The sequence below is a fragment of the Aspergillus lentulus genome (assembly GCF_001445615.1).
Source record: "Aspergillus lentulus DNA, contig: Alt16, strain: IFM 54703, whole genome shotgun sequence".
Lineage (NCBI taxonomy): Eukaryota > Fungi > Ascomycota > Eurotiomycetes > Eurotiales > Aspergillaceae > Aspergillus > Aspergillus lentulus.
In genome coordinates, this window is record NW_028322113.1 from 4,425,580 (window position 1) to 4,444,287 (window position 18,708).

General features: G+C 51.3%; 8 protein-coding genes across 8 annotated transcripts; 5 read left to right on the top strand and 3 right to left on the bottom strand.

The window, feature by feature from the left end:
* Positions 1-164: 164 nt before the first annotated feature.
* Positions 165-1,334, top strand: ALT_8897 (uncharacterized protein; the record flags this gene model as incomplete). Its single annotated transcript, XM_033558677.1, has 1 exon — positions 165-1,334. The coding sequence occupies one exon, from the start codon at positions 165-167 to the stop codon at positions 1,332-1,334; it is 1,170 nt and encodes a 389-aa protein (XP_033414568.1).
* Positions 1,335-1,793: 459 nt separating this feature from the next.
* ALT_8898 (ubiquinol--cytochrome-c reductase catalytic subunit CYT1) lies at positions 1,794-3,098 on the bottom strand (the record flags this gene model as incomplete). The annotated part of the gene is made up of 5 exons (XM_033558678.2): positions 1,794-2,059; positions 2,111-2,508; positions 2,586-2,648; positions 2,755-2,912; positions 3,024-3,098. 5 exons carry the CDS (start codon positions 3,096-3,098, stop codon positions 1,794-1,796), a joined length of 960 nt encoding a protein of 319 aa, XP_033414569.1.
* Positions 3,099-3,744: 646 nt separating this feature from the next.
* ALT_8899 (putative pachytene checkpoint component Pch2) lies at positions 3,745-5,315 on the bottom strand (the record flags this gene model as incomplete). The annotated part of the gene is made up of 7 exons (XM_033558679.2): positions 3,745-4,068; positions 4,123-4,474; positions 4,523-4,619; positions 4,674-4,729; positions 4,786-5,044; positions 5,096-5,171; positions 5,232-5,315. The coding sequence occupies 7 exons, from the start codon at positions 5,313-5,315 to the stop codon at positions 3,745-3,747; spliced, it is 1,248 nt and encodes a 415-aa protein (XP_033414570.2).
* Positions 5,316-6,320: 1,005 nt separating this feature from the next.
* On the top strand, positions 6,321-9,113 carry ALT_8900 (exocyst complex component Sec10 family protein; the record flags this gene model as incomplete). Its single annotated transcript, XM_033558680.2, has 3 exons — positions 6,321-6,432; positions 6,510-8,787; positions 8,843-9,113. The coding sequence occupies 3 exons, from the start codon at positions 6,321-6,323 to the stop codon at positions 9,111-9,113; spliced, it is 2,661 nt and encodes an 886-aa protein (XP_033414571.2).
* A 732-nt stretch (positions 9,114-9,845) lies between these two features.
* ALT_8901 (putative extracellular SCP domain protein Pry1) lies at positions 9,846-10,688 on the top strand (the record flags this gene model as incomplete). Its single annotated transcript, XM_033558681.2, has 2 exons — positions 9,846-10,130; positions 10,197-10,688. The coding sequence occupies 2 exons, from the start codon at positions 9,846-9,848 to the stop codon at positions 10,686-10,688; spliced, it is 777 nt and encodes a 258-aa protein (XP_033414572.1).
* A 322-nt stretch (positions 10,689-11,010) lies between these two features.
* Positions 11,011-13,440, bottom strand: EifCb (translation initiation factor eIF3 core subunit b; the record flags this gene model as incomplete). The annotated part of the gene is made up of 4 exons (XM_033558682.2): positions 11,011-11,439; positions 11,505-13,032; positions 13,095-13,287; positions 13,368-13,440. The coding sequence occupies 4 exons, from the start codon at positions 13,438-13,440 to the stop codon at positions 11,011-11,013; spliced, it is 2,223 nt and encodes a 740-aa protein (XP_033414573.1).
* An 835-nt stretch (positions 13,441-14,275) lies between these two features.
* On the top strand, positions 14,276-15,360 carry ALT_8903 (SWIB/MDM2 domain protein; the record flags this gene model as incomplete). Its single annotated transcript, XM_033558683.2, has 4 exons — positions 14,276-14,428; positions 14,529-14,999; positions 15,053-15,106; positions 15,175-15,360. The coding sequence occupies 4 exons, from the start codon at positions 14,276-14,278 to the stop codon at positions 15,358-15,360; spliced, it is 864 nt and encodes a 287-aa protein (XP_033414574.2).
* Positions 15,361-16,123: 763 nt separating this feature from the next.
* Positions 16,124-18,620, top strand: ALT_8904 (E3 ubiquitin-protein ligase HEL2; the record flags this gene model as incomplete). Its single annotated transcript, XM_033558684.2, has 3 exons — positions 16,124-16,597; positions 16,664-16,902; positions 16,964-18,620. 3 exons carry the CDS (start codon positions 16,124-16,126, stop codon positions 18,618-18,620), a joined length of 2,370 nt encoding a protein of 789 aa, XP_033414575.1.
* Between the last annotated feature and the right edge of the window lie 88 nt (positions 18,621-18,708).

Consider the following 18,708-nt stretch of genomic DNA (forward strand, 5'->3'; position numbering starts at 1 on the left):
GATTGCTCAGCAGAGATTGGCCTAGGCATCGTAAGCATACGTAAACTAACTAAGACATTTAAGAAGCCTTACTCGCTGTCGCAATCGTGGAATGAACTGACGCAATTAGGAAGCTAACTGACCACAGAGGCGAGGCTGCCTTAGCGCATTATCTGTTGGCGAAAATGACCATACAACTTCCTACTTCGGACGGGGAAGCAGACCCTGGGGCTACGTCACCCTCCAAGTTCAATGCCCTTCAAACGTTCCGGCGACTATGGGAACTTGTCAGTCCAGCTCGCCTCGAGGATATCTCTTACCGGGAGACCGATTGCCATCCTCCCAAGACCCCCGTTCGGAGACGCCGACAATCCATCGCGGATCAGTCACTTGACAGAGACGAACACCTCGCCGAGAAGGTCACAAGTCACCAGATCGAGGATACTGTACCTCCCGAGAAGACCGTCCTGTACCTCGCCTATGGCTCGAACTTGTGTGCGAAGACCTTCCTAGGCAAGCGAGGGATCAGGCCTCTGTCTCAGATCAATGTCGTCGTTCCCAGCTTGCAACTGACCTTCGACATGCCCGGGATTCCGTACTTGGAGCCATGTTTTGCAGCAACCCGGCGCCATGCGCACCCATCAAAGGAGACAGAGACAGGAGAAGTTGGAAACAACCAAAGCCCGGCGGACGCGGATACGTTTGAGCAATCCACCCTCCTATCGGAAGACTCCACATCTATGCCTCTCGTCGGAGTTGTGTACGAAGTGACTATCACCGATTATGCCAAAATAATAGCAACGGAGGGTGGCGGGGGCGGTTACAAGGACATCGTCGTAGATTGCTATCCCTTTCCGAAACCCCACAGCCCGACCGACCCAATACCCGAACATCCTGAAACCAAGCCCTTCAAAGCTCACACTCTTCTGTCTCCGAATGAGGACCCAGATCCTTCTCACCTAACTGCAAAAGATCACAAGCTCCCCTCTCCATACAGACGTCCTAAATCTTGCTACGCCCAGCCGTCCGCTCGCTACCTCGATCTGATCAATACCGGTGCAGCCGAACATAACCTCCCGCTTGCCTATCGGAGGTACCTCTCCCAGTTCCAGCCGTACCGTATCACAACTGTGCGTCAGACGATCGGCAAAGCCATATTCGTTGCATCATGGATACCCCCTCTCATTATTATTCTGTCGCTCTCGAAACTGCTGGCCGGTCCCGATGGTCGCAGTCCGCCATGGCTCGTGTGGGGGTCGAATCTATTGTTCTATATAATGTGGAGTACATACGACCTTTTTTTCGCGCCCATATTCGGTGATGGGGAACGAACTATGGAAGATACGCGCTCATAGACGACGTGATTACGCCGTCCATCAGGTTGGTCATTAGGTTCGACTTTCATACATAGCAATTGATAGACGAGAGTAAATTCATTGACTAGTACATGCATCTTAACCCGTTCACGAAGCCATCCGTGCCAACAGGGTAGATCTAAACTCGGATACTGCGCATGTTATATCTTGCAGAATTGAATCTCGCAAAGCGCACGAAAGAAGGCTCTAACATGACAAAGGAAAAATGAATTGACATCTTTGGATCTTCAAACGAGATTTTCAAAAGGAGAAGAAATATCTAGGGTACAGATACAGGAGTCCTGAGTAACTTGTAACAAACAAACATGCAGTAGAAGCATAGACAAAAAACCGACGTATGAAGGACTGCCGACGACCCGAACCGGACGATTTTCTAGGCTCGCCATTCGCGGTCTATGCCTTCACTTTTGGTATTTCATACATGTCCACTGCAGCATTCTAGCGCCGGGGAACGGGAGGGCTGTACACGATCTTTCTCGTCTTGATGGGGGCCCACTTGTAACGCTTGACCCAGACGGTCAGGGCAAACAGACCGGTCAGGATGACGAGGGCCTTGGCACCCATCTTCTTACGGTCATCCATCTCAGGCTCCGCAGCCCAGTTGAGGAACTCAGTGACATCCTTGGCCATCTGGGAGGTGGTGGCAGGGGTGCCATCCTCGTACTCAACGACACCATCGAACAGGACACGGGCCATGGCAATACCTAAGATGCGGATTAGTCGAGAGTGAGATCAAGTATGGTCATGAAACGTACCGGTGCCGGGGAAGTAAGGGTTGAAGTTCATGCCCTCGGCGACCTGAGCACCAGCAGGGGGCTCATCGGGGTAACCGGTCAGAAGGCTGAAGATGTAGTTGCAGCCACCGTGACGACCCTTGACGATCAAGCTGAGATCAGGGGGCAGAGCACCACCGTTGGCGGCACGAGCGGCCTCCTCGTTCTTGTAGGGAGGGGGGATGTAGTCAGAGAGCTTTCCAGGGCGCTTCTCGATCTCGCCTTGGTCGTTGGGCTCAGTGTCGTATTCGTTCTCTTCGGCGAAGGCCTTCATCTCGTCGACAGTGTGCATGACACCAACGAACGAACGCCAGGGCACACGGGTAAGAGAGTGACAGCTGGCGCAGACCTCACGGTAGACCTGGAAACCACGGCGGAGACTGGAGAATATATGATGAGCAAACCGTTCTCGTCTTGAGCTAGAAGCGAAAGTGGTTCCAAGTCAGGGCAAACTCACGCGGCGTGATCGAAGGTCTTGTTCCACTTGGCGTGCTCCCAGGGGTACTGGGTAGGATGCAATCTATAATCTTATGCGTCAGCCTCGAAGGTTGACACTCGGTATCGGAGCAACGGAAACGGCCAATCGAATGACCATTCGTCCAATTGATCGCAATCGGTTCACTCACCCCTCCTCAGCGGGTGTCATAGCAAAAGCTTCCTTTCCATAGAGGCTGTAGTACCAAGCGGCGGAACCGATGGCGGCAGCGGTTGCGACGGACGCAGTGAGTGTGAGGTGGAAGGGGGAACTGGCGGCTTCGGCACCGGCTGTCGAGGAAGACGCACGCTGGGTAGGCTGTTAGCAAACAATGCGTCTCGAGGCCTCCAAGTTCGTTTCTCAAGCGATTGGCCTCATTGACTCCGCTTAATGGGCGTGAGGTGTCGGGATAATGCGTACCGTGGTGGTCTTGCTCAACGACTGGCGGGCGATACCCCGGGAGGGCACGCTGCGCAAAACAGTACGTGCCAGCATACTGACGGTAATTGGAACCCTCCAAACAATAGGCTAAGAGGAAGGCACAATAGCCACAGACGGTGGAGAGGGGAGGGGAGGGGGGTGGGAATAGGCTCAGCGCACAGGAAGATGTGCTTTTGGAGGTGAAGTTGAGGTTGTCGAACCGTCAAGTTTCTCTTGGGTTTGGAATTGGCTAAACCCTCGCGCTGATTGGCTGCCGCCCCGGCTCTAGCTGCCTTCGGTGAAAACCGCGAATTTTCGGAACAACAAAATTGAGTGATCAATAGAGCAATACCATAGCCATTTAGAAACACACACAGTCAACTCTTTTCTAGCAGAAATATTCTACAATAATACAATTACAGTATCTGGAGAATACGTTTCACGTCGAATCGCAGTGACTTTGTGGCACTCAAGGTTATCCGATCCTCCTCCGGTCCCGTAGTTTGCCGTACGGAGTAGTAGTATGAAAGTGTGCGGTTCGTCACATGGCCTCAGTCTTGGCCTGGATCTCCGACGCTATGCACTTTTGCAATGCTTGAAGTGCGGCTCGAATATGACACCTGCTGCTACTGCAATGCAGCACCAAAGACAGAATGGGCAATCTTCTTATAGTACGACCGCTAAGTCCCTACGACATGGTTATTAGGCGTCTGTCACTATTTCATTCAACTGGGAATGTGTCGCTCACCACACTGGCGGAAGCGGCATCCGCAAGCTGCTTGGGTATGGCGTTCGGGAAGATCTGATAGTTGAGAAGCATTTCTTCAAACAATGGTAGCATCAAACACTCTGCAGGCTGCTCCACATATTGCAAGACCGTGTGTGGATCTTCGGGATTGACTTGAACAACGTCAAACGAGGCACCCTTGATAATGCCTCGCCGGCTTAGTTCTTCCAGACACTCTTTATAGATCCCATAAATGGTTCTGTTTGATAAATGAGGTACGAACTGCTTGATATCGACGCGATCGAGGAAGGCCTGGTCCTAAACGAACTTCAGTAAATCTCCTCGACAAGGCTCTGGGTGATGACCACTTACCAAAGCTGTGACCAAATTGCTCGTACAGATCACGACAACATTGTGCAGCTGCTTCAGCCGGTCAAGTCCTGTGAGCAAGGCATTAACTGCTCGAACAGCATCAAACGGCTCTTTGCTACTCAGCGCGCGTTCCCTTCGGGCTGCCAGGGTCTCAATTTCGTCTACAAACACGCAGACAAAAGTATCTTCTTCCTCCTCAAGCAGTAGTTCAATACTCTCGAACGCTTTGCTGACCAACTTGCCACTTTCACCGAAAAACTTGCTTCCGAGGGAGTGGGCGTTGATCTCAACCAGCTTACTCTGTGGGTAATGCTTTCCGAGGCGTATGGCAAGCTTCTGGGACAGGCCGCGGCTGATGCTGTCAGTCGACGATCATAACTTGATACTTTGATTAACCCACCATAGGCTCGTTTTCCCTGTTCCCGGGGGACCCCAAAGGAGGATTAATCTATTCCAATTGATCGTCCATTTATCAAGCTTCCGAGCAGAGAAGGACACTGAGACCGTTAAATGGCGTTCCTAAAGATGCAGTATCAACGAAGATTACCCACCCATTCGAGTTATGGCGCGGAGTAGTGTTGACTGTAGAGGCTGGTCGTACTGCAGACTGCTCATAGTCGTCAGTTCGTCACCACTGCTTCATAAAAAACAGGATCGCCATACGACTCCCAAAGCCCATCCAATTCCGTGCTTGGTAATATCAAAACTTTGGTCTTTCCGGAATCCTCCACATTATCCACTATTTCCTCCTCGTGCAAGGTATGTTGGTTTCTCTCTTGATCAAGCTGTGTGCGAAGTTGATAAGCTTGGACGTCTAGTTCGACGGTTTGAAGACGGTATGCGCCGGACTCGAGATCACCGCCAGTACACTCGGTGACGAGTATCGACTCTAGAGCCCGTGCATGCGGCTCCTTCAGACCCTCTAGGCTGGTATCAGACGCTGTTCTTTAGCTTTTCCTTGTTTTAGACATACCGAAAGATTTTATCACCTGTCCCAGAGATAGGACAACAAAATTGTCAATCAACCACTGTGTGATCTCATCCCTAATCTGGGATTACTCTGACTTAGAATTTCGACAAGTTGATGAGAAGTACAGAAAGTGCAGTACCAGATCTGTGCGGACAATGATTCCCTCTCTGTTGCTCTTGACGCGGGCTTCCACATGGAGAACAGGCAGCTGAAGGACTTCCATCGAGGATGGACTATGGAGCACAAACAGGAGTGCACATTCCTTAGTGGAAGAAGATATGATGTATTAATCTGTAACTTCTAAATGAAGACCGAAGCCAGAATAGCTGTCTGCCTTTTGAAGAAAGACAGACGTGGGTGACGGCGTGGAATAGCTAGTGCTAAGCAGGACTGCGTACGACCCCCAAGAGCCAGGTGCAGTACAGACCGTCCCAACACAGCTCATAGTACATTTGCTTGCCGAGTGTATTTATCACGTCTACGAAATAGGTACATTGATATTCATTCAATATTTGCTTTTTAAATACAGGCGGAGTCTTTCTGATCGATGCAAGATATTCATGCATACATATGATCTTGCCGAGTTTTAGAGCTGCTTCGTCGTACTTGCCTAGGTGCTTGATTATGTGACTAGCCAAGTGCTGAAATGGCTCAGATGCCGTAGAATATATCTTCATCCTGTAAAGCCAGCATAGGCCCTATTTCCATCTACTTCAATCGTCTCAGTAAAAAAACTGGTCGCTGGATTGCCATATCGCCTAAACTTTCTGTCCCTAACTGGAGATACTCATTGTTAGAGGAGATCATGTACGGCCTAGGCACTATGCTGCTAACTTCCTGGGTATTGTTAATTTGTTGGTTGGTGCCGGAGATCGGGCCACCGATCTGTCGTGTGGATTTTCCGGGGAACTCAACAGGCGAACTTAGTTATTTCGGCCAAGGCCTAAGGGTCCTTGGGGCACTTTGCCGACCTTCAGCCGCAAATACAATTATCGACCAGCACCAGGTCCATTCTGTTGGACCTTGGGGAATATAATTAATAATGCCTACATGTGTCGTTTGAACAGGTAGCCACTCTGCTCAACATTGGTTCTCTCATATCCATCCTGCCCCGCAGTACTTCCCCAGTAGCTCAGCAGCACTGGGTGACTCCGCGGTCCCGAGCTTTCAAAGCTATCATCGGGGCGTCTAAAATCTTTTCTCCCGATGTTGAGCACGAAATAGCAAGATGGCGAACGTGAGGAATGGGCCGAAAGCTGGCGGGAAACCGCGCAGAGACGTACTGGCTTCACTCAAGATGGCCTCAATGGAGGAGATCTCCAGGGCTGCCCTTCCAGCAGGTATGCTCAACAGGATCAAGTGCCCTCATATTGCCGGCAGTATATCTAGTTAAGTTAACGGAACTGACCACCACCAGAGATCATGTCGTCTATTCTCGATTACCTCTCGCCCGTCGATCTCATCCGTGCGGCACGGTCTTCGAAGCTCCTGCGCGAAATGGCCTACGATGATACAAGATGGGTGCAAAAGCTGAAACGCATGGGATGCTGGAATGAGTTCGAAGCTCGAAAACATATTGAAGAGACTTTTGGGACGATCGCGAACGTGGAGTCTGTCGAGCAGCAGCAGGCCGCGGAGCAAACCGAACAGCCAATCAGTGAACAAGCCCCGGCGATCAGTTTGAATACACTATCGGATGGATTTGATCAGATTAAACTCTCCACCTCTGTTCCTCCCGAAGAGGTTCACGAGCTAGAGAGAGACCCTGTGTTGGGCGCGTTGAAGCAAGTAAGATCGGTGCGCGGAGAAGCACGCATTGAGTATGGAAAGGTCCACGCTGCATTGGCGCCATTCTACGACGACATCATCACATCTGGGCCATCACCGGATAACTTGCTATTTAAAGAATATCCAGATCCTGAGCATCAAGCGCAAATACTATCTCAATTGCGTTTATTCGCCAAATGCGATACAACCGAAGGTTGGCGGGAAAGAAACGCGCGCCTACAATCTGCCATATCGATGTTCGAAACAGCTGCTATGAAAGAATTTCGACAAGGTTACGAGAGTGAAGATATTGACGGCGCCATGCGCAAATACGCTCATGTTCTGTTCACTTTGAATGGCGGAGATTCCGCTATCGAATTCTTCATCAACCATAACCACTTGATAACTCGCAAGTCTGATTTGGGCAGGGTAGCGGACTGTATTGACGGGCTGAACCAACGGGTCAAGCTCGAACATACCCAGGCGTTCTTTACCAGGCTGAGTGTTGCTTACAATGAGGAAGTCTCGATAATCAACCGCGCCTTTCCCCCGAGCATGAACGTTGGACCCGCTTTCGTTGAAAAGGTTGCACAAGACGTGCTATATCCATTCTTGACCGCGATATTCGACGAGTTACATCGTTCCAATCTTGAGCCATATCTAATAGCCGTCTCTGGGACATTCGCGCAGTGCCTGAACTTGTCAGAAGCACTCTTACCGATCCAGAACACAACTGACACGCTTGACGAATTTCTGCACCACATTGTGGCGAAAGTATACGAGCCTCACATTGACTTGTACCTTGCAGAAGAGCTCGACCACTTCCGGAAGAACTCTGCGGCTGTAGTGGATGAGTGGGATAGGCAACTGTCAGAGCAGGCCGCTTCGACAGAATCTTTTCTGATGTCAAATGTCAATCGACAGGCTGACAAGCGCGACTTTTTGACTTCGTTCAAAAAGGTGATTATGGCACCCGTCAACATTCTCCCCAGCTTTTCGAGCTCCAAGTCAAGCGAAACAAAATCCGATCAAGAGTCCGTCGGCAGCGAACCCTCTTCGTCCCTCAAGAGCCCGAACAGGTTTTCCACTATTGCGTCCCCTGCTCTTACCCCTACGGTTGAGCCCCCTCCCACCACAGAGCTTGCAGCTAAGGCTGCCGTCATGAAGTCAAAGTTGGAGGGCATCCGGTCTCTGTTTAGTATCGAAATCGCTCTCAGCCTAGTTCACTCGGCCAAGTCCAGCCTCGACCGTGCCGCCCAATTTGTGAGGATAGGAGGCGAGACAGGAGCGGCGGCCAAACAGCAATGTGAGGCAATATTTGTGTCGCTCTTACGTATTTTGGGACATCAACACCTTATTGTCGGTTTCAACAAAGCGGTCGACCATCTATCCAACTATAGACCTCGTGAACAAGGCGAGCGTGATCAGGCAGGGGTTGAGCCTCTAGTTACCTTCTTGGAGCTCGTGAACGTTGGTGACCTTATATTGCAAATGATGGATGTCTTTTACGAGCAAGAGCTTGTTGGGGCCAAGATCACCGATCGGAATGATTTTCTCGATCCCGCCGTAAAGGAAAAGAAGAAATTCGAGCAGATCTTGGACGAACGTGTCGCTGCTGGATTGAACAAGGGTATTGATGTCCTGATGGAGGAAGTGGATTATATCCTCGCGACCAGACAGCAGGCTACTGACTTCAATCCCGATGTCTCTACGGATCCATACCGAAAGACCATGGATGTAGCTGTCAGTGAGACGGCGGCGGCCGTTGTTGACGTCGTCTCGTCACATACGCAGATGCTGGTAGGAAGCACGGACAAGAGCACACTAGATGTCTTCAACCAGGAGGTCGGATTAAGACTTTTCACAGCTTTGTGTAAGCATTTGAAGCGTCAGAGGATCAGCATCGAGGGGTCCTTGAAGCTTATAAGGTGAGACTACCCAGTTTATTCATAGGTTGTGATCGATCTTTACTGACTATACTAGCGATATGAACCACTACTTTAAATTCATTCAAAGCTTAAAGAACAACGATCTTCTCCTCTACTTCAAAGCCTTCAGGGAACTAGCGCAGATCTATCTGATTGATCCATCTGACGCTAAGGAATTGGCAACTATCATTGCTGATGCGGATCGGTTCTACGGAATATGGAGGGTGGAGGAAGTCTACGAGTTCGCCGAACGACGAGCGGACTGGTTCCAGGTGAAACGCGACGTGGAACGCGCTATGTACGGAATTGGGTGTAACGTTATGTGATTATTCAGTATGACTCTAGTATATATCATGATCTCGGATAGACACGCTAGAATACCCACATGGTTATACAGTCATCGATCAGCGGATGGGACGGATGGCAATTCTCCACACTGGGAAATGCGGAGCTTGAATTGATATCACCGCCTGCAACTTTGAGTTTGCTTTGAGGAACTCAATCTTTAGATACCAGCATCATCTCGAAGGCATCCCCGGAGAAACTGAGCTTATCTTGATTTGATGCCGATAGACTTCCGCCAGTTGGACTGACGTCAATGAGCGGCTGCTGATACATAGCGCAAGCGGTCTCAGCCACACTTGCAGCACTGCACACTGGCTTGTTTTCCGTCCTATAAAAAGAAGATGCTGCCTGGAGACAAACATGTTGGGTAAAACGTCATGTTTCCCGTTGTGTCTCGTCGTGGTGTACTGGAGTTATTGTTATTTGAAACACGGTGAATTGAACAGTAAGCCTTGTCTCTGAGCCATCCAATACACTTTCCGACTCTTCTCACGCCATACAGAATCGCAGATAAACATGGACCTCCGAGATTAATTATCTGGCTCTGCATTTGTCTCATTTCAATTGCATATACTTGCTCACTGATGTGACATGAGCAGAGCACAGCACTTGTACTGACTCTCTGTCTCGCACCAATAGCTTTCATATATCCCCAAAGAAGAGCAGATGAATCATAGAACGAGGTAGAGCAACCCAATTAAAGTCTCAACAAAATGATCACTACCACCTATCGACTGCTCGCTGTCCCCATCTTCCTGTGGCTCCAACTACTCCCCAACATACATGCGAGCAACGCAGCAGGAACCACAGTCATAGTCACAGTAACACCCACAATCCCCCATCCAGCCTCCTACACTTCCCCCGAGATATTCAAAGAGGCAGTCCTCTCAACCAGCAACGCTTACCGGCGCGACCACAACGCAAGCCAACTAACCTGGAACGAGACGTTAACAAAATACGCCAAATACTGGGCAGAGGGATGCAAATGGAAGCACTCAGTGAGCCAATTGCCTCTATCCTTGTCAAAAGCACACTTAGAAAGGAATCCGAATTGATAATCCCAGGGCGGCCCGTACGGCGAGAACCTCGCCTTCGGCTACCAGGACCCAGCAGCAGCCGTCACGGCCTGGGGCGACGAAGGCCAGAAATACAACTACAAGTTACCGACGGGATTCAGCGAGGAAACGGGGCACTTCACGCAGTTGGTCTGGAGGGCGACGAGGGAGGTCGGGTGCGCGGCATTCAATTGCGGGTATCAAGATGTGAGCGATGCGAAGGATAAAGATGGTCGGTATACGAGGGCGCAGGGCTGGTATGTGGTGTGTGAGTACTCGCCTGCGGGGAACGTAGTTGGAAACCAAAATGCCTTCTTCAGGGTGAATGTGCAGTCGGCGAGTACGTATTCTGGGCCGGAGACGACGGGATCTGCCACTGGGACCAGTGCGGGTGCAACGGCAACGGCAACCAGTGGTGTCGAGGAACTGTATGATGGGCGGCTGAGAGACCAATATCAGAATGCTTTTGTTGGGCTCATTGTTTTTATGAATTTAGTATGATTTGTGAAGATGGGAAACCTAGATCTATGTACGGCTCTGCGAAGATCCGCTCGCTCATGCATTGTCATCTCTCGTACTACCAACGTCGCGTACATAAGTTCCCATAGAGGGGGATAGCACATATATCTATTCACTTTTTGAACGTTCCAGACACCCCTGGACTGAAACCAAGCCAAATTGATCATGGGAAGAGGCTTAAGGCGGAGAGAAAAACAGAAATCCCAATATGTTGGGAGAGAAATTGGCGAAGATGTCGACAGAGAAGAGTGAAAAGGAATAGGGTAGATAGAGGACAGCATTAGATACGAAAAAAGAACCCCAATTAACCGATAACTTCCTCGCTTTCCTCGATGATTTCTTCGACAATCTCCTCCACAACAGTCTCGCCTTGCTCTTGTGTGGTTGCAGCGGCGTCCTTGGCCAACTTGGGGTCGTCGGCCTCCTCGGGGAGACCGTAGGCGTCCTTCTCTTCGGCAAGGAGCTCCTTCTCCCGGCGGATCCAGGCAAGCCACTCGTTGAGAACCCGCTTGCGCTTCTCGACAACGGCTGTGTTGGCAATATCGACGGCGTATCTGTCCTCTTCGTCGAACTCCTTGGAGTATTCCCGAAGGTTCTTGCGCACTTGTTTCTGCTCCTCCTTGCTGAGAAGAGTGGGTGGGCGAGGGCGCCAGAGGAATTGCTTGAACTTGTCTGTGGGGTTTTCGGAGAGGGTCTGACCGGCGAAAGTGTGCATGTTCCAGCCGTTTTCCAACTACAAGAGGAGGTAAGTCAGCAATGTTACAAATATCGATGAAAAGGATGGCAAAGGCTTCTTACCTGGTGTGTCCACACGCTAGCACTGCTGACGACGTAACGACCGGTAGGATCCCAGTCGATATCCGTCACACCGTAGTGTTCATTAGTCTTCATCAATTGAACGTTGGCGGCAAAGTCCTTCTCGGCTTCGGGCTTCTCTCCCTCAAAGTCCATGTCCCAGAAGTCCATGTCAAAGCTGGTCTGGGAGTGAACGGTAGCAACAACGACGAAACGACCCTTAGGCGACCAGTAGATCGCGTTGCTGTTCTTCTTCTCGACGGTGCGGATAAGCTTGAAGTTACCGATTGCTCCGCCCTTCTTCTCAGGTGCAAAGAACGACACGGCGGTCTTGGGTGCAACAGCAGCACCAGCGACGGCCTCGCCGGTTGTGATGAGAACGAATCGATTGCCATTAGGCTCCCAAGCGAAATTGATCACAGTATCCTTGAGACTGTCAACGACCTCAACAGGGACACCCTTCTCGCGTACCCGGAAAATCTCGAGGTTGGTGGCCATGGACTTCTTCGATTTCGAGTGTCGATCGACCTTCACGCAGACATACGAACCCTGGGACTGCCAGTGAAGCTTGACGTCGGAAACATTGAACAAATTACGTGTTCGTACAATTTCTTTTGATGGCACGCTCATCATGGCGACTCTGGCGGGGCTGCTGCCGATTTCAGGGGTCCAGAAGCAGAGCAACTGTTCGTATTGTTTGACGCCCTCCCGAGTCACAGTTGCGGGTGACCACTCAAAGTCCATGACGCCGTCGATCTTCACCGATGTCTTTCCGAGCAAGTTCATTCGTGGAAGCTCGTAGATCGAAATGGACTGGTGCTGTAGCATGCGAGCGACGTACTTTTCATCGGCAGACCACTTAAATGCAGGCCACTGCACCTTCTTCTTGGGCTCGGCGTCTCCCGCAGGACCAGCAGTGAGATCGTGAGAGACGAAGGAACGCAGAGGCTTTCCAGTCGCAATATCCCACACGATAATGTTCTTTCCTTCCTCCTCGTACGTCAAAATAGACTGGCCCTCTTCAACCTGAATGGGGCGGGCGGACCAGGTCGTCAGATAGCTTTCACCAGGCGAGAACTCGATGAGCTGGACGAAAGGATGAGGGAACTGCTTCTGTTTCGAGAAAGCGGGACCACCCCAGAGCTGAACACCCTGAGGGTGAACGGATGCGAGAAAAGTACCCTTGGGAGACCACTGGACGAAAAGCTGCGTCCAGTGCGCACGGTCGACGACATTCTCGGGCGGATTGTTCTTGTTGTTCCAGAAAACGCCAACCTTGTCGCCACGGTAAAGGGCAAACTGATCACGCGCGTTGGGGTCCGCAAGCCACGAGCGGAGATGCTCCTTCTCCTTGAAAGGCTCGATGGCGGGGGGCTTGTACTCTTCGTCGATGCGCCCCTCTCGACCGTAGCGTTCGATATCCATTAATTTGTTCACGAGAAGGGTGTGCTTTTTGTCAAGGGGAGTGCCGTGCAGCTGCTTGACCGCAGCGACGGCCTGTTCGGGGGTCTCGAACTCGACGAAGGCATATCTGTAGAAAGTGAAAGGTTAATTACCCGAGCTGCAACTCCATGTTCTTCTACCTTTACATACCCTTCGGACATGTTCTTGTCATTGAGGGGCATAAAGACCGCATCTTCAGACGTGTGGCCCACCGTGTTGAGTTTCCTCAACAAGAACTTGATGAGCTTTTGTCTGCTTTCCTCGGGCACAACCGGGAGTCCATCGATCACAACGAACGTATCCAAACCCTCTTCGAGCTTCACTTCATATTGCGCCTTGAGATCTGGATGTCGGACAAAGAGCCGCGTTAGCCATGAGGGGCAACAAAGCGAGAAAACGTCCACCCAAAACAGTCGCACTCACCGGAGAAGTCAATCTCCTCCTCCTCCTCTTCGTGAAGGTCCTGCTCAGACAGAGTATCGAAACTGGGCGCCATGGCTGTTCGTGACCGGGGGGACGGTGGAGCGAAGGCGATGGGGAGGTGGGAGTATCGAGGATGAGGTCTTGTCTAATTTTCTGCTGGTCAACCCCGTTTTGGCTGGCCTTCGATTTTAGGGCAAAAAGAGCAAATCCCAAGCGCACCCGCTTCTGTGTGCGCCGTGCTGAGTCAGCAATATCTCAAATCACGTGCTTGCTTACTTCATCGTCCTTCCCCAGCTGGGCTCAAGGCTGGGCTTTCATGCATGATTTCCTCATTCGGCATAGATCTAGACCGAGTTGGTATTATTCTCGTAAGGTACATACATCGGGAGGGGGAAGTACGGTAAACTGGTAACTACCTTAAAGATTCGTCAGTGCTCTACGCTTCTCTTAAGGTACCACTAAGGGACTACTATTACTGGGGAAGAGCAACAACACCGACGCATCATCCCGGACTTCTTTGCTGCTGCAGGTTGAATACCCTACTCATTGTGAGGTCAACCGTCTTTATCCTGTCTTTATTCATACGAGACTTATATGCCTCTTCTAGTCCCGTCCTGTCTCCCTAGATATAGGTCCGTTTCTTATGCCCCGCCGGTCCTAAGCGCCAAGTGAGTGACCGCTTAGATCTGGACGAGCTCAACTATCACCATTGCGATACCCATAGGACTCACTTTACTCTCATCAACTTTTTACTTTCGACCTGTAGCCATTTCCTCCAACCTCAATTCTAACTTCTCCAGCTTGGGCATCTGTGGGAAAATAAGAAATCGAAGCTCTTGGACGACATGTCGCGTAAGATCACCATTCTATGTTGTGCATAAGCTCCGAACTCGGTCTTTACTGACATCATGCCTTGCGCGACAGTATCCCCCGACGTTGAGGCCCGATACACGGAGGTCATAGATTCCATTCTTGCAAAAAGCGACTTGAATACCATTTCCGAGAAGCGCATTCGCAAAGGCCTTCAGGAAGTCGTCGGCTATGATCTCACTCCTCAGAAGGTCCGTAACGCCGTCCTCGACTCTGTCGCAAATTATCCCCCTCAATATTGATCCACCCTGGGCACTGCAAAATTTCCGCTAACGCGCGTTGTTACTGTAGGCTGCGATTAAGCAGCTTATCATGAAAAGGTTCGATATATTCGCGGAACAGAGCGGCATTGGAGGGTCTTCTGATGCGGCTGCATCATCGACCGCCCCTACTTCCAACGGTCAAGCACAGAACCATGATTCAGTAACACCTGCGGAGCCCTCACCTCCTGCTCCGTCCTCATCCCCTCAGAAGCGTCAAGCGGAGAGCGATGACCAGTCCGATCCATCAAGCAAAACACCCCCGGCAAAAAAGAAGAAGCCCGACCACGATATCGACGCAGATGCCCTCTATGCTGCCAAATTGCAAGCAGAGGAGAACATGCGGGCTCGGCCGACTAGAGGTGCCAGTGCTCGCAGGTCAGGACCAGTGAAGAAGAAGACCAAGGCCAAAACGTCCAAGAAAGTCAAGGCGGAGGACGATTCGGATCTTGAGTCGGGCTCTGAAACAAAGAAGGAAGTGAACCGATCTGGCGGTTTTCACGTGAGTTTCCAGAACTTCTTCTAGAATGTCAGTCTCGACTGACAGTCAGACAGAAACCATTGAACTTGTCTCCGGCGCTTTCAGCATTGCTGGACGGCGAGACTACGGTACGCTATTCCTCTGACAGCGATCCTGTCTTATCTGAAACCTGGAACTTCTACTAATTGTCTAGCAGCTTTCTCGTCCTCAAACAGTAAAGAGACTCTGGCAGTATATTCGCGAACACGATTTACAAGATCCAAACGATCGACGCCAAATCCGTTGCGACGACGCCATGCGCGCTGTTTTCAAACAAGATCGCATACACATGTTCACGATGACCAAGATCCTCAATCAAAATCTGTATAGCCCGGACGAATAGTCTTTCATTTATACGACCGATACACGACGATATTTTCCGCTTCAACTGCAGCGTGGCCATTGCTACCCATCACGAGCATACTGAACATTTGTCTTCTTTTCATTTCCTGTTTCTTTGCCTCTCCAGCATATCGCATTGGATTCCAGGCGCTACCATTTTCAATTTTTATACTTACTCTCATTGGCGATTTGACTGCCCATGCTCATTTTCATATGTTTCTCCAGCGGGAGTTGGTGCTGCCTCTGCAACATAGTACTTGACGGAGGATGTCTGCTAGACATTGATAGTCGATAGCTTTCCATAGCTTATAGGACGAATCATCATGAGTCATTCAATATTTGATTTCAGTATCTGTCCGCCAAACAAACCGTGTGGCCATTATGATAGTGGAGCAAGAATTACTGCCATCTGCAAAATTATATAATATGCTCTAAACACGCTGTAGACAGTAGAGAAACTGAATCTTATTCTTGAGGAATCTGCCAGTCGGCTTGGAAGGTTTGTCAACGAAAAATCAGCTACTCCGTGTATATTCCCAGAAGCTTAGTGATAACTAAGCAGTGAGCGCAACTTTTTGCCCGCCGCACACCCCCACCGCAGTGTGCAGACAACCCGCATTCAAAAGAATCCTCCGCAGCTCGCCCCAGACAATCGTTCGTCAAAGGGGATTGCTGAGCCCTTTTAAATCTACATTTGCCTCTCGGGCATTGCCCCATCGTTCTCACCCCCCAAGGTCCCCAGAACATTTTGGCCAGCTGTCGTCATGTCTGAAACCGAGCAGCTCCGAGCGACCCCATCGCAAGGTCAGAACCGTGGTGGTAACCGACGACGCGGCCGAGGAGGGTTCTCTCATCAAACAGGACAGACAGAGGGCGCACAACATCCGCCCGATGGTGCTGGGAGGGGTCCACGATCCCGCGGTCAGGGATTCAGACGAGGAGGCGGGGGGCGCGATAAGCAGAACCGCAGTGCCAGACCGGGTCAAGCCGCTGATGAGAACGCTACTCCGGAGGCTAATGGGGAAACGCCATCGCAAGGCGCTCCAGTGGCGGATGAAAGTGAAGGGAAGCAGGTAGCTGCAGCGGCGACGGACGATGCGGACGACGGCGAGATCTGCTTCATTTGTGCGTCGAACGTCGCGCACAGCTCGGTTTCGCCGTGCAATCACCGGACCTGTCACATCTGTGCTTTGAGATTGCGAGCGTTGTATAAGAACAAGGCTTGTGCGCATTGCCGGGTATGTTTCGTCTTATGGGCTGAATATTCCTCTCCAGTGTCCCGCTAACTTGTGTTTTCTGGCTAGACCGAGTCCAGCTATGTAATTTTCACGGACGATCCGGCGAAGCGATATGAGGACTTCACAGATGCGGATTTCTCTCAGAAAGATGATAATTTGGGAATCAAATACGAGAACAATGACATTTTCGAGGACACGGTATTACTGCTGCGGTACAACTGCCCCGACAGGAGTTGTGATGTGGCTTGCTTGGGGTGGCCTGACCTGCATCGTCACGTCAAGAGCAAGCATGGCAAAGTGATGTGGTATGTACTCAGGAGTTGTTACGCGCTTGGAGCGATAGAAGGGCTGCTAACGATTATTCAGCGATCTTTGCACGAGGAACAAGAAGGTCTTCACGCATGAGCATGAACTTTTCACTATGGCAGAGCTGCGCAAACACGAGAAGTACGGTGATGATGTGCCAGGAGCTTTGGATCAAAGTGGTTTCAAAGGACATCCTGAATGTGGGTTTTGCCGCAAGAGATTCTACGGCGACGACGAACTCTACGCGCACTGTCGTGACCGTCACGAGAGATGCCACATATGCGACCGCCGTTCGGCGAGCCGGCAGCAGCAGTATTACATCGACTACAATGCCCTTGAGGATCATTTCCAGAAGGATCATTTCCTCTGCCTAGACAAAGAGTGTCTGGAGAAGAAGTTCGTCGTTTTTGAGTCACAGATGGACCTGAAAGCCCACCAGCTGGAGTGCCACCCGAACGGACTCTCCAAGGATGCCAGACGAGACGCGCGGACGGTCGACCTATCCGACTTTGAGCTGAGAGCACCTTATCAACCCCAGAGACAACGCCGTGGCGCTGGACGTGGTCGTGATCCGAATGCAGACGCCCTGCCAGTGTCAAGCGCTCAGCCACTAAGGCGAGATGAGATCGCTTATCAGCGACAGATGGCTATCCAGAGCGCACAGTCTGTTTCTACCCGCAGCTTTGGCGGCCAGCTTACTCGCAATGATACTCAAACTGTTCGCGCGCCAGCTAGGTCTGGCGCTGCAACACCGGTTCGAACACCTCCCGCCGGCCCGCCAGTTGCGGAAATGGAGGCTCTCAATGTCGGGACTCCGTCTGGGCCTGCCACTCCGCAGGATCAAGCCCGCCGTCTGCGACATGCAGCTGTGGTTGAACGCGCCTCCAACCTCCTGCGGAACGACGCAAGCAAGCTGGCAGATTTTCGCTCCAAAGTCTCTCAATACCGCACGTCCGCTCTCTCACCAACCGAGCTCATCGATGCTTTCTTCTCCTTATTCGATACCTCTAGCACTGAACTTGGAAAGCTTATCAAGGAGCTTGCGGAAATTTACGAGGATGAATCCAAGCGCAATGCCTTGCTGAAGGCCTGGAACGACTGGCGCGCGATCAATGAAGACTACCCTGCTTTACCAGGTCCGGGAGGTCAAATTCCAGGCATGTCACCGGGCACAGTAAACGGAAGCGGTGTCGGCGGAAAGCGTGTCCTCCGGCTCAAGTCGTCAACAGCACAATCTTCCCGCTCCGCAGTTGGCAGGAGTGGCTCTATCGTCTCGACATCCTCATCCTCATCCACTAACCCTTTCCCGCCCCTCTCTGCCGCTACAGCCCGCTCTGCCCCTAGGGCGACCGCAACAAGTACACCCTGGGCCGCAGCGGCCCCTACTCCTGCTCGGACCATGGCCAGCGCCATCAACCCATCTTCCCGCCCAGCACCTACTACCTCCCGCACCGTGCGGAACACAAATGACTCCGAAGCATTCCCTGCTCTCCCCACAGCGCCGAAGCCGAACGTCCTCATGGCGGGCTTAACTCGTGGGACAGTTCGATGGGACAATCGCCAACCCCCGCCGGTCAATGCTTGGGCATCGTCCGCTGGAGGCGGTTCGGCATCTGCTGCGAACGGGCCCGATGATGACTACGGAGAGTCGTCGTCAGCTGGAGGGAAGAAAGGCAAAGGCAAGAAAGGCAAGCAGACACTTTTCCATTTTGGGTAGAGTATCTGTCTACGTCGACGTCTGAGATTTGTATTTAAGCGGTTACATATTGTGTTAGAGGTAATTCTGATAGCGTAAAAGGGTATGC